Source organism: Panulirus ornatus, chromosome 66 (genome assembly GCF_036320965.1).
Source record: "Panulirus ornatus isolate Po-2019 chromosome 66, ASM3632096v1, whole genome shotgun sequence".
NCBI lineage: Eukaryota > Metazoa > Arthropoda > Malacostraca > Decapoda > Palinuridae > Panulirus > Panulirus ornatus.
Window position 1 is genome coordinate 15,861,443 of NC_092289.1, and position 14,113 is coordinate 15,875,555.

At 39.3% G+C, this 14,113-nt stretch overlaps 1 protein-coding gene across 1 annotated transcript in view; it reads left to right on the plus strand.

Moving 5' to 3' along the window:
- Window positions 1–13,830, plus strand: part of LOC139746815 (uncharacterized) — a 41,263-nt gene extending 27,433 nt beyond the window's left edge. The window contains exon 5 of the mRNA XM_071658391.1: window positions 11,135–13,830. Within this exon, the coding sequence (XP_071514492.1) occupies window positions 11,135–11,255 (121 nt within the window). The 3' untranslated portion in view covers window positions 11,256–13,830. The remainder of the gene's footprint in view (window positions 1–11,134) is intronic.
- The last annotated feature ends 283 nt before the right edge of the window (window positions 13,831–14,113 follow it).

Below are 14,113 nucleotides of genomic sequence, written 5' to 3' on the forward strand. Positions count from 1 at the left end.
TGGAACCCAGTAAGAAATTTTAGAGAATGGGTCACCTATGTGTACCAGTAAAATATAAGATCTCTTAGTGTGTATGTTTTCATTATGTCCACTTTGCCAAAGGTCTTACTTGTCTCTTAAACATTAAAAAACTTAGAAACGATCCCATATAAACATATATGTCAGTATTTCAGATTTTTCAGACACAGTTTTCCACAGAACCTTTGACTGATGTGATGTAGATATTTGATCATGAATTTTTTTCACACACTACCTTTGATTAGCATCCAGTATATTATATATTCACACTAAATGTTCTTCAGAAAAATGCCTTTTCCAAGCATTTTACCATTGCTTGCAGCACTGTCATTTCTTTCATTAATCTTTTATCTTCAATGTTAAGCAATGTTCAAGCTTTTACTCTAACATTCTTTAGATCTGCTCTCTTGTCCATATTTATAATTACTTTTTTACTTCAAACCAAACCTTAGATATCTTTTTTGGTATACTTACAGGTGATTTTACTTCATTGTTAGGGTGGAAAGGGTTTTGTACTAGACTACATTTTCTTGTATTTTTTATTTTTCCATAGAAAAACAATCTTTGCCTGGATGCCACTGCATGTGTACCATGTGTGCATTTCATACTCCTCTGCTGACTTTATTTTATATCGTTTTTCATAGGTAGAAGTGGTTGTTAGGAATGTTACGTAGGAACCTCTAGAGATGATGTACTAGAGTTGCCCTCTGCTCGTGGCCTGTTAACGGTGAGGCACTGAAGGCTAAGAAGCAGCACTGGAGCTTTCCAGTTGTGGAGACTTTTGCCATGGCTACCCCTTTGAGGGAACAGGCATTAGAGATATAGATAGATAGATAGATCACCATATGCTTTACACATAGTCTGTTCCTCTTCTGCTGAAAATTTTCCTTTATCTCTCCCTTTACCTGATAGATAGATCACCGTATGCTTTATGCATAGTCTGTTCCTCTTCTGCTAAAAATTTTCCTTTATCTCTCCATTTATCAGATTCCCCTTCCTCTACCCCCCAACACACACATGAACACACACACGCTTTATGATATTTATTTGATCCATATATTATATTACAAATTTGATCCCTGGAAAAATCCTCATCCTTACCATGACTCATAGGGCTTATTCATGCTTTGATCAAGCTTTATATTCTTTATGTGGTATTAGTACAGCCATCTTCTTCTTTGATACATTGTCAAGTCTGTTATCATTAACCTTGTTTCTATATACATGGTGTCAAATCAAGTGTATACAGTTGTGATATTCTTATGAGAATTGATTTTGCAGAACTATGGTCTGTTGTCACAACCCCAACTGTGCAGGCTGACGTAAGGCAGGATGTCTGATTCCTCCCTCCTACCTCTTAATATATTACCCCCATTCACTACTCTTACACAGGTTGCTTTTCCATGTGTGCAGAATGTGAATAGATAAGATGTTTTAAAAGTGTATGATGATACTGAAAAATTTGTAATAGAAAATATTGGATGAGAGAATACTGAAAGTTAAGAGTTGAAAGATGAAAGATTATTACCAGAAATTGAAATACCATGCTTGCTCAGCATTATCATTGTTTTTAGTAACACAAGTATCACATTGTTACATCCCTCCTCAATCCAAATTGATGTTTTCTCAACCTAATTTGGCATGTTGATTAGGTTTTAAATTTTTTTTACTCTTGTAATTTAGACATTTATTTTAAGAAATTAAAATATTAACTCGGAAATGACAGTATATTCTTTTATTTCTACAATGAACCATTTTTCAGCTTGTAGCATCAGAAGTGGCAATACACTATTAGAGGCAGCAATTACCCGATTTTCATTTTGAATTTGAAAATTGAAGGTTTGTTCAGTGTCAAATTGAAATAATTTACTGTCATCCAGGGCAAAATTATCATTTTGCATAGTGTCTAAATCACATGTGAAAGATCAAAGCCCATCAACTTGCTGAAATAGGTCCAGAAAACATCATTTCCAAGTGTAAAAAGATTTATGTAGAACAGTGAGTTGATATGCAAGGAAGAGATGTAGCTAAAAAGCCATTGGTAAACAAATGTAACCAGATGGTGGTGTTTGGGTTCCCTTTCCTGTCCACATAATAAAAATTTTATGACAGGCATGATATCAAAACCAAACACCCATCTGTTAATGCTTGTTTACCAATGGTAAATGCTCTTCCTTGTATATCATGTATATCAAATGACTGTTCTATGTCTTCTTTCTTATTCTTGTATCTCCCCTAATGATGCAATCATTTCACGAATGTACACGTGGGAACTTATCGTGTTTCATTTTCCTCATGGTTATATGCATATATTAGATCACACGCACCATTGACCTCTTGCAATATATATTGACAAAGAGGATATATGTGTCAGAGGTGGAGGGAACGAGAAGTGGGAGACCAAATTGGAGATGGAAAGATGGAGTGAAAAAGATTTTGAGCAATCGGGGCCTGAACATGCAGGAGGGTGAAAGGCGTGCAAGGAATAGAGTGACTTGGAACGATGTGGTATACCGGGGTCGACGTGCTGTCAATGGATTGAAGCAGGGCATGTGAAGCGTCTGGGGTAAACCATGGAAACTTTTGTGGGGCCTGGATGTGAAAACGGAGCTGTGGTTTCAGTGCATTGTACATGACAGCTAGAGACTGAGCTGTGAACGAATGTGGCCTTTGTTGTCTTTTCCCAGCACCACCTCGCACACATGTGGGGGGGAGGGTGTTGTCATTTCATGTGTGACGGGGTGGTGACGGGAATGAATAAAGGCAGCAAGTATGAATTATGTACATGTGTATACATGTATATGCCTGTGTATGTATATATGTTTATACGTTGAAATGTATAGGTATGTATATGTGCGTGTGTGAACATGTATGTATGTACATGTGCACATGGGTGAGTTGGGCCATTCTTTCGTCTGTTTCCTTGTGCTACCTCACTAAGAGAGCGACAAAGTATAAAAAAATATGTTTATTTATTTTTATTTATCTGTTTTACTTTGTCGCTGTCTCCCATGTTAGCGAAGTAGCGCAAGGAAACAGACGAAAGAATGGCCCAACCCACCCGCATACATATGTATATACATACACGTCCACACACGCAAATATACATACCTATACATCCCAACATATACATATATAAACACACACAGACATATACATATATACACATGTACATAATTCATACTGTCTGCCTTCATTCATTCCCATTGCAATCCCGCCACACATGAAATAGCAACCCCCTCCCCCCACATGTGCGCAGACTAGCACTAGGAAAAGACAAGGCCACATTTGTTCACACTCAGTCTCTAGCTGTTATGTAATAATGCACCAAAACCACAGCTCCCTTTCCACATCCAGGCCCCACAGAACTTTCCATGGTTTACCCCAGACGCTTCACATGCCCTGGTTCAATCCATTGGCAGCAGATCGACCCCGGTATACCACATCGTTCCAATTCACTCTGTTCCTTGCACGCCTTTCACCCTCCTGCATCTTCAGGCCCTGATCACTCAAAATCTTTTTCACTCCATCTTTCCACCTCCAATTTGGTCTTCCACTTCTCCTCGCTCCCTCCACCTGTGACACATGTATCCTCTTGGTCAATCTTTCCTCACTCATTCTCTCCATTTGACCAAACCATTTCAAAACACCCTCTTCTGCTTTCTCAACCACACTCTTTTTACTACCACACATCTCTCTTACCCTATTATTACTTACTTGATCAAACCACCTCACACCACATATTGTCCTCAGGCATCTCATTTCCAGCACATCCACCCTCCTCCGCACAACTCTATCTATAGCCCACACCTCGCAACCATACAACATCGTTGGAACCACTATTCCTTCAAACTTTCCCGTTTTTGCTTTCCGAGATAATGTTCTCGACTTCCACACATTCTTCAACGCTCCCAGAACTTTCGCCCCCTCCCCCACCCTATGATTCACTTCGGCTTCCATGGTTCCATCTGCTGCCAAATCCACTCCCAGATATCTAAAACACTTTACTTCCTCCAGTTTTTCTCCATTCAAACTTACCTCCCAATTGACTTGTCCATCAACCTTACTGTACCTCATAACCTTGCTCTTATTCACATTTACTCTCAGCTCTATTCTTTCACACACTTTACCAAACTCAGTCACCAGCTTCTGCAGTTTCTCACACGAATCAACCACCAGCGCTGTATCATCAGCGAACAACAAATGACTCACTTCACAAGCTCTCTCATCCACAACAGACTGTATACTTGCCCCATTTTCCAGAAGTCTTGCATTCACCTCCCTAACAATCCCATCCATAAACAAATTAAACAACCATTGAGACATCACACACCCTTGCCGCAAACCAACATTCACTGAGAACCAATCACTTTCCTCTCTTCCTACACGTACACATGCCTTACATCCTCGATAAAAACTTTTCACTGCTTCTAACAACTTACCTCCCACACCATATATTCTTACTATCTTCCACAGAGCATCTCTATCAACTCTATCATATGCCGTCTCCAGATCCATAAATGCTACATACAAATCCATTTGCTTTTCTAAGTATTTCTCTCATACATTCTTCAAAGCAAACGCCTGATCCACACATCCTCTACCACTTCTGAAACCACACTGCTCTTCCCCAATCTGATGCTCTGTACATGCCTTCACCCTCTCAATCAATACCCTCCCATATAATTTCCCAGGAGTACTCAACAAACTTATACCTCTGTAATTTGAGCACTCGCTTTTATCCCCTTTGCCTTTGTACAATGGCACTATGCAAGCATTCCGCCAATCCTCAGGCACCTCACCATGAGTCATACATACATTAAATAACCTTACCAACTAGTCAACAATACAGTCACCCCCTTTTTTACTAAATTTCACTGCAATAACATCCAAACCCGCTGCCTTCCCGGCTTTCATCTTCTGCAAAGCTTTTACTACCTCTTCTCTGTTTACCAAATCACTCTCCCTGACCCTGTCACTCTACACACCACCTTGACAAAAACACCCTATATCTGCCACTCTATCATCAAACTCATTCAACAAACCTTCAAAATACTCACTCCATCTCTTTCTCACATCACCACTACTTGTTATCACCTCCCCATTAGCCCCCTTCACTGAAGTTCCCATTTGTTCCCTAGTCTTACGCACTTTATTTACTTCCTTCCAAAACATCTTTTTATTCTCCCTAAAATTTAATGATACTCTCTCACCCCAACTCTCATTTGCGTGCCATAGAAGGTGACTAAAAGGGAGGGACCGGGGGGCTGGAAATCCTCCCCTCTCGTTTCTTTTCTAATTTTCCAAAAGTAGGAACAGAGAAGGGGGCCAGGTGAGGATATTCCCTCAAAGGCCCAGTCCTCTGTTCTTAACGCTACCATGCTAATGCGGGAAATGGTGAATAGTATGAAAGACAGAAAGATATATATATATGTCTGTGTATGTATACATTGAAATGTATATGTGCGTTAATGGGCATTTTTGTATGTAGGTGGGTTGGGCCAATCCTCGTCTGTTTCCTTGCACTACCTCGTTAACCCATATATGTATATATTCATGCAAAACCTTCACCTTACTGTGAAGAGATATGTGCACAATCACCACTGGAAAGAGAAAATATAAATGTACCATTTTTATTTTCTCTTCTATGGTGTGTGCATATATATATATATATATATATATATATATATATATATATATATATATTATTTTTATTTTTTTATTATACTTTGTCGCTGTCTCCCGCGTTTGCGAGGTAGCGCAAGGAAACAGACAAAAGAAATTGCCCCCCCCCATACACATGCATATACATACGTCCACACACGCAAATATACATACCTACACAGCTTTCCATGGTTTACCCCAGACGCTTCACATGCCCTGGTTCAATCCATTGGCAGCAGATCGACCCCGGTATACCACATCGTTCCAATTCACTCTGTTCCTTGCACGCCTTTCACCCTCCTGCATCTTCAGGCCCTGATCACTCAAAATCTTTTTCACTCCATCTTTCCACCTCCAATTTGGTCTTCCACTTCTCCTCGCTCCCTCCACCTGTGACACATGTATCCTCTTGGTCAATCTTTCCTCACTCATTCTCTCCATTTGACCAAACCATTTCAAAACACCCTCTTCTGCTTTCTCAACCACACTCTTTTTACTACCACACATCTCTCTTACCCTATTATTACTTACTTGATCAAACCACCTCACACCACATATTGTCCTCAGGCATCTCATTTCCAGCACATCCACCCTCCTCCGCACAACTCTATCTATAGCCCACACCTCGCAACCATACAACATCGTTGGAACCACTATTCCTTCAAACTTTCCCGTTTTTGCTTTCCAAGATTATGTTCTCGACTTCCACACATTCTTCAACGCTCCCAGAACTTTCGCCCCCTCCCCCACCCTATGATTCACTTCGGCTTCCATGGTTCCATCTGCTGCCAAATCCACTCCCAGATATCTAAAACACTTTACTTCCTCCAGTTTTTCTCCATTCAAACTTACCTCCCAATTGACTTGTCCATCAACCTTACTGTACCTCATAACCTTGCTCTTATTCACATTTACTCTCAGCTCTATTCTTTCACACACTTTACCAAACTCAGTCACCAGCTTCTGCAGTTTCTCACACGAATCAACCACCAGCGCTGTATCATCAGCGAACAACAAATGACTCACTTCACAAGCTCTCTCATCCACAACAGACTGTATACTTGCCCCATTTTCCAGAAGTCTTGCATTCACCTCCCTAACAATCCCATCCATAAACAAATTAAACAACCATTGAGACATCACACACCCTTGCCGCAAACCAACATTCACTGAGAACCAATCACTTTCCTCTCTTCCTACACGTACACATGCCTTACATCCTCGATAAAAACTTTTCACTGCTTCTAACAACTTACCTCCCACACCATATATTCTTACTATCTTCCACAGAGCATCTCTATCAACTCTATCATATGCCGTCTCCAGATCCATAAATGCTACATACAAATCCATTTGCTTTTCTAAGTATTTCTCTCATACATTCTTCAAAGCAAACGCCTGATCCACACATCCTCTACCACTTCTGAAACCACACTGCTCTTCCCCAATCTGATGCTCTGTACATGCCTTCACCCTCTCAATCAATACCCTCCCATATAATTTCCCAGGAGTACTCAACAAACTTATACCTCTGTAATTTGAGCACTCGCTTTTATCCCCTTTGCCTTTGTACAATGGCACTATGCAAGCATTCCGCCAATCCTCAGGCACCTCACCATGAGTCATACATACATTAAATAACCTTACCAACTAGTCAACAATACAGTCACCCCCTTTTTTACTAAATTTCACTGCAATAACATCCAAACCCGCTGCCTTCCCGGCTTTCATCTTCTGCAAAGCTTTTACTACCTCTTCTCTGTTTACCAAATCACTCTCCCTGACCCTGTCACTCTACACACCACCTTGACAAAAACACCCTATATCTGCCACTCTATCATCAAACTCATTCAACAAACCTTCAAAATACTCACTCCATCTCTTTCTCACATCACCACTACTTGTTATCACCTCCCCATTAGCCCCCTTCACTGAAGTTCCCATTTGTTCCCTTGTCTTACGCACTTTATTTACTTCCTTCCAAAACATCTTTTTATTCTCCCTAAAATTTAATGATACTCTCTCACCCCAACTCTCATTTGCGTGCCATAGAAGGTGACTAAAAGGGAGGGACCGGGGGGGCTGGAAATCCTCCCCTCTCGTTTCTTTTCTAATTTTCCAAAAGTAGGAACAGAGAAGGGGGCCAGGTGAGGATATTCCCTCAAAGGCCCAGTCCTCTGTTCTTAACGCTACCATGCTAATGCGGGAAATGGTGAATAGTATGAAAGACAGAAAGATATATATATATGTCTGTGTATGTATACATTGAAATGTATATGTGCGTTAATGGGCATTTTTGTATGTAGGTGGGTTGGGCCAATCCTCGTTCTGTTTCCTTGCACTACCTCGTTAACCCATATATGTATATATTCATGCAAAACCTTCACCTTACTGTGAAGAGATATGTGCACAATCACCACTGGAAAGAGAAAATATAAATGTACCATTTTTATTTTCTCTTCAATGGTGTGTGCATATATATATATATATATATATATATATATATATATATATATATATATATATATTATTTTTATTTTTTTATTATACTTTGTCGCTGTCTCCCGCGTTTGCGAGGTAGCGCAAGGAAACAGACAAAAGAAATTGCCCCCCCCCATACACATGCATATACATACGTCCACACACGCAAATATACATACCTACACAGCTTTCCATGGTTTACCCCAGACGCTTCACATGCCTTGCTTCAATCCACTGACAGCACGTCAACCCCGGTATACCACATCGCTCCAATTCACTCTATTCCTTGCCCTCCTTTCACCCTCCTGCATGTTCAGGCCCCGATCACACAAAATCTTTTTCACTCCATCTTTCCACCTCCAATTTGGTCTCCCTCTTCTCCTTGTTCCCTCCACCTCCGACACATATATCCTCTTGGTCAATCTTTCCTCACTCATCCTCTCCATGTGCCCAAACCACTTCAAAACACCCTCTTCTGCTCTCTCAACCACGCTCTTTTTATTTCCACACATCTCTCTTACCCTTACATTACTCACTCGATCAAACCACCTCACACCACACATTGTCCTCAAACATCTCATTTCCAGCACATCCATCCTCCTGCGCACAACTCTATCCATAGCCCACGCCTCGCAACCATACAACATTGTTGGAACCACTATTCCTTCAAACATACCCATTTTTGCTTTCCGAGATAATGTTCTCGACTTCCACACATTCTTCAAGGCCCCCAGGATTTTCGCCCCCTCCCCCACCCTATGATCCACTTCCGCTTCCATGGTTCCATCCGCTGCCAGATCCACTCCCAGATATCTAAAACACTTCACTTCCTCCAGTTTTTCTCCATTCAAACTCACCTCCCAATTGACTTGACCCTCAACCCTACTGTACCTAATAACCTTGCTCTTATTCACATTTACTCTTAACTTTCTTCTTCCACACACTTTTCCAAACTCAGTCACCAGCTTCTGCAGTTTCTCACATGAATCAGCCACCAGCGCTGTATCATCAGCGAACAACAACTGACTCACTTCCCAAGCTCTCTCATCCCCAACAGACTTCATACTTGCCCCTCTTTCCAAAACTCTTGCATTTACCTCCCTAACAACCCCATCCATAAACAAATTAAACAACCATGGAGACATCACACACCCCTGCCGCAAACCTACATTCACTGAGAACCAATCACTTTCCTCTCTTCCTATGATACAGCGCTGGTGGCTGATTCATGTGAGAAACTGCAGAAGCTGGTGACTGAGTTTGGTAAAGTGTGTGGAAGAAGAAAGTTAAGAGTAAATGTGAATAAGAGCAAGGTTATTAGGTACAGTAGGGTTGAGGGTCAAGTCAATTGGGAGGTGAATTTGAATGGAGAAAAACTGGAGGAAGTGAAGTGTTTTAGATATCTGGGAGTGGATCTGGCAGCGGATGGAACCATGGAAGCGGAAGTGGATCATAGGGTGGGGGAGGGGGCGAAAATTCTGGGGGCCTTGAAGAATGTGTGGAAGTCGAGAACATTATCTCGGAAAGCAAAAATGGGTATGTTTGAAGGAATAGTGGTTCCAACAATGTTGTATGGTTGCGAGGCGTGGGCTATGGATAGAGTTGTGCGCGGGAGGATGGATGTGCTGGAAATGAGATGTTTGAGGACAATGTGTGGTGTGAGGTGGTTTGATCGAGTAAGTAACGTAAGGGTAAGAGAGATGTGTGGAAATAAAAAGAGCGTGGTTGAGAGAGCAGAAGAGGGTGTTTTGAAGTGGTTTGGGCACATGGAGAGAATGAGTGAGGAAAGATTGACCAAGAGGATATATGTGTCGGAGGTGGAGGGAACGAGGAGAAGAGGGAGACCAAATTGGAGGTGGAAAGATGGAGTGAAAAAGATTTTGTGTGATCGGGGCCTGAACATGCAGGAGGGTGAAAGAAGGGCAAGGAATAGAGTGAATTGGAGCAATGTGGTATACCGGGGTTGACGTGCTGTCAATGGATTAAATCAAGGCATGTGAAGCGTCTGGGGTAAACCATGGAAAGCTGTGTAGGTATGTATATTTGCGTGTGTGGACGTATGTATATACATGTGTATGGGGGGGGGGTGGGCCATTTCTTTCGTCTGTTCCCTTGCGCTACCTCGCAAACGCGGGAGACAGCGACAAAGTATAATAAATAATATAAATATATATATATATATATATATATATATATATATATATATATATATATATATATATATATATATATATATATATTTGTTATTTATTATACTTAACTGCCATCTCCCCTGTTAGCGATGTAGCTCAAGGAAACAGATGAGGAAATGTTCCCAACCCACCCACATACACATATATATAAATAAATGCCCACACGTGCACATATACATACATATACATGCACAGACATATACATATATACACATGGACATATCCATACTTTTGTCAAAATTATTCAACATTGCCAGCATCAGCAAGGTAGCAACAGGATCAGATGACTTTGCATTAGCAAGGTAGCATTAAGAACAAAGGACTAAGCCTAAGAGGGAAAATCCTCACTTGGCCCCTTTCTCTATTCCTTCTTTAGGAGAAGTAAAACTGGAGGGAAGAAATCCCCCCCCCCCCACTCCCACCCTTTTTAGTCCCCTCTACAACACACAGGGAATATGTGGACAGTATTCTCTCTCCTTTATCCCCAGGGCTGTAATATTTTGGAGTAGAATCTTGTCAAAGAACATTGTACTCCAAAGGAGTGGAAGTAGGACAGCCTTAGGCTACAGGAGACTTTAGCAAGGTCTTGGATAACAGAAGAATAATTTCATAGACATTCTTCATTGGATAATTGTGAATAGATGTACATTCTGGTTTGTACTTTAACACTGATTTCTTGCATTTTAATTCATACCATAATCTTGAAAGAAGCTAACTTTTGTGGAGAGTATCATATCTTACAGACTACTTTATTCTAATTGGCTGAATTAAACTTTCAGAGTATGTACAGGACTGACGGAGGGGGCATATCATCTGCTTACTGGGGAAGTATATGCAGAGTGGGTATGCGACAAGTGCCTCAACTCAAAAAACATCCCTCTTGTAAAATTTAAGCCATGAGGGCGTGTAATGGATATGTAAAGAGATCAGCTAAGTGAGCATGTGTTATTGCAAGATCACAACTATGATTGCAAGATGGCAACTTGTGTTTCAAGTTGTAGTCAGAAATTTGTCTTCCTAAAGCCCTTGCAAAGGCTCATCTTTGCTGATCCCTTCACATATACCACTGTCAGCATTATTGTTTATTTTTGATGTTGGAGTAACTTGTTCATATACTTCAGGGGACTTACAACTGAATGCCATCTATTTCATGAGTATCAATGGCTGCTTTATTTAAAGTCGCCATAGTAGTAAATGAGTATTTGCAGCCATGATACACTACTTTAGTACGAGTTATTACCAAGAACTAGTGACTTATATCTCCTAAACTTTGCATTTTATGATTATGATGGCCACCCCAGGTTTATTCAGACTTCCACTTGTGTTCGTGAATTTTGTGCAAATTCAAGAGCCAGAGGATTATGTTACATGGCAGGTGTGTTGTGGTTATTGCTTGTGGATGTGCATTCAAACCATAACTCGCCCAGGACTAGGCCATAACTCCATATTTTCACACTTTTTGAAACAAAAATCCATTAATTATTTGATAATATGAATTTGCTCTTGGTGTCAAGTGAAGCTGTTGTGTGGAACTTGTAATTTTATTGTCATTTTAATATATTTCTCAGTAAATTTCTACTTTTTGTTGATTTAATGGTACTTTAGCAAATTTGAATATGATAGAATGAATATCTAATGCCCTAGATAAAGATGTGTTTAATTTTAACATGAAGCATGAAGATTTTCATATTTGAAATTTGTTTTAAAGCATCTTTTGGAAATGTTATAGGTTTCAGTTGGAATGAGGTATTAGATACAGGCACTTTTACATGTGCCTCTTAGTAACCTTCATTATTGTAGTTCACCCTTTTGATGTGTACTCCAAAGGGATTATTCAGGCACGTGTGGATGATCTTTGAGGAAGCACCTCAAACGTGTATATTAACTAATGGAGAATATTTTATATCCATGACAGTTGTCCTAACATGTGGAATCCATTGTACTCTGTATTGTAGTAGCTGAAGGAGTGACAAAACCACTGGTTAGAATAAGAAGTAGTGGTAGAGAATGTAAACAAGTTTATTGTTCTCATTTCTCAGGATACCACCGCCCATACTGATTCTCACCACTGACTCTCCTCTCTGAATTACTTAAGGATTTTTCTAAATATAAATGTACATAATTATAAAGTAATATAATATTGGAATTCATTAATGGAGTTCTCAGAATGAATTTTGCAAGGTTCCAGAAAAATAAACTTATTTATTTTGAAGATGGACCAGTATTTTCTTTCCTTGGTCTGATGTTTAAGTTTAAGGTCATATAGAACCAAATTAAAGTTCGTTCTGTGAAGTAGGTAAAAAGTAGCCATATATTTCTACTAACTAATTGATTTTTTATTTGATTTCTATTTAAATTTTTAAGTTTTTTAATGGCTTGTAGATCTTGTGTATATTTTATGTGATTTAGCTGATTTTGCTGTAATATCCTGTATCTTATCTAATAGCCTGACATGTATGTTTAATGGTAGTATTCTAATGCCACTTTTCAACTTTCTCCTGGATCTTAGCCAGGATATCTCGCATACAACCAGACCTCATTATATGCCATACAAACAGTGTGTGAGTGACATGGCCAGTGTTGCTGTGACTGAGTTCGTAATGTGATGTTTAGATGTGACGTACAGTGCTGACAAGGTTACTACTCACCGCTGTATATACTGTACATCAAAATATTGTATTTATTAGTCTTTTAATTCAGGGATGATATAAACAATTGTTTTTGATAAAAGTTCAAGAATGAATCAGTCTGATGAATTGGCTTACCATCTGTTACTATATGGTGAGCTTAATTCTCAGTGTGTATCAATTAAAGAGATAAAGATATTCTTCTGAATTTCTATAGTGAACTTATAGCAGCTGTAGGTATTACTGGACTCTGCCTGCTTGAGGTTACACTGTGAGTGAAATGTCTTCTTTGATTAGGCTGTGTCAGTACGAGAACAGTATCTCCAAAGAATTTTCACTCCAGAGGGGTCTTCCCTGCTACTGAAAGTAGTGCAGCCTCGGTCTGCAGGAGCCTTTAAAAAGAAGTCCTGGGTAACACCAGGACTCTTTCATTGAAATTGGTCCTGGGGTAAATATAAAAGCAGGTGTATACCTAGGATGTTGGTAACATCTGGATTATATATATCATCAGTTATTCTGGACTTGAATCTTAAGCTTCAATTCATGTTTCACCATTCAAGAGTAACGGTAAGATAGTATTTGCAGGATTTATATGAAGTAACCTAGTCTTTTTCTAAAGTAATCTCCTCATGAATTATTGTCTTAGTCAGATATTTATTGTTGAGGTTGATTTTACTCATGTTGTAATTAGTATTTTTTTATGATCATGATGAGTCAAATCACCTCTCTAAAGTGTCTTGTGATAAGAAACATAAAATAGGGACTATTTGCTGAGTATGCAGTATGCTTGGTTTACTGTGAATTGAAGATGTTACTCTCAAAAATAGAATTAAAGTAGCTCAGAAATATATTTGCCTTTTATCCCATAAAAATCATTGACCATTATAAAAATGTTTGGTTTGTAGAAAATTTTTCTACCTCATATAACACAAGTTTACCATTATAGGGACCCCTCCATATACATGCATTCTATTTATGTTTTAAATAACACTTGACAAATTATGAGTACTTTTCTGTTTATTTTTATATACTTTTCATGTTTACATCTTTCCATGTGCCAAAAATCATAATAAATAATAGCAATTTAGGTAAAATTAGTTTCAGTAATTTATAAAATCTTAATTTGTTTAT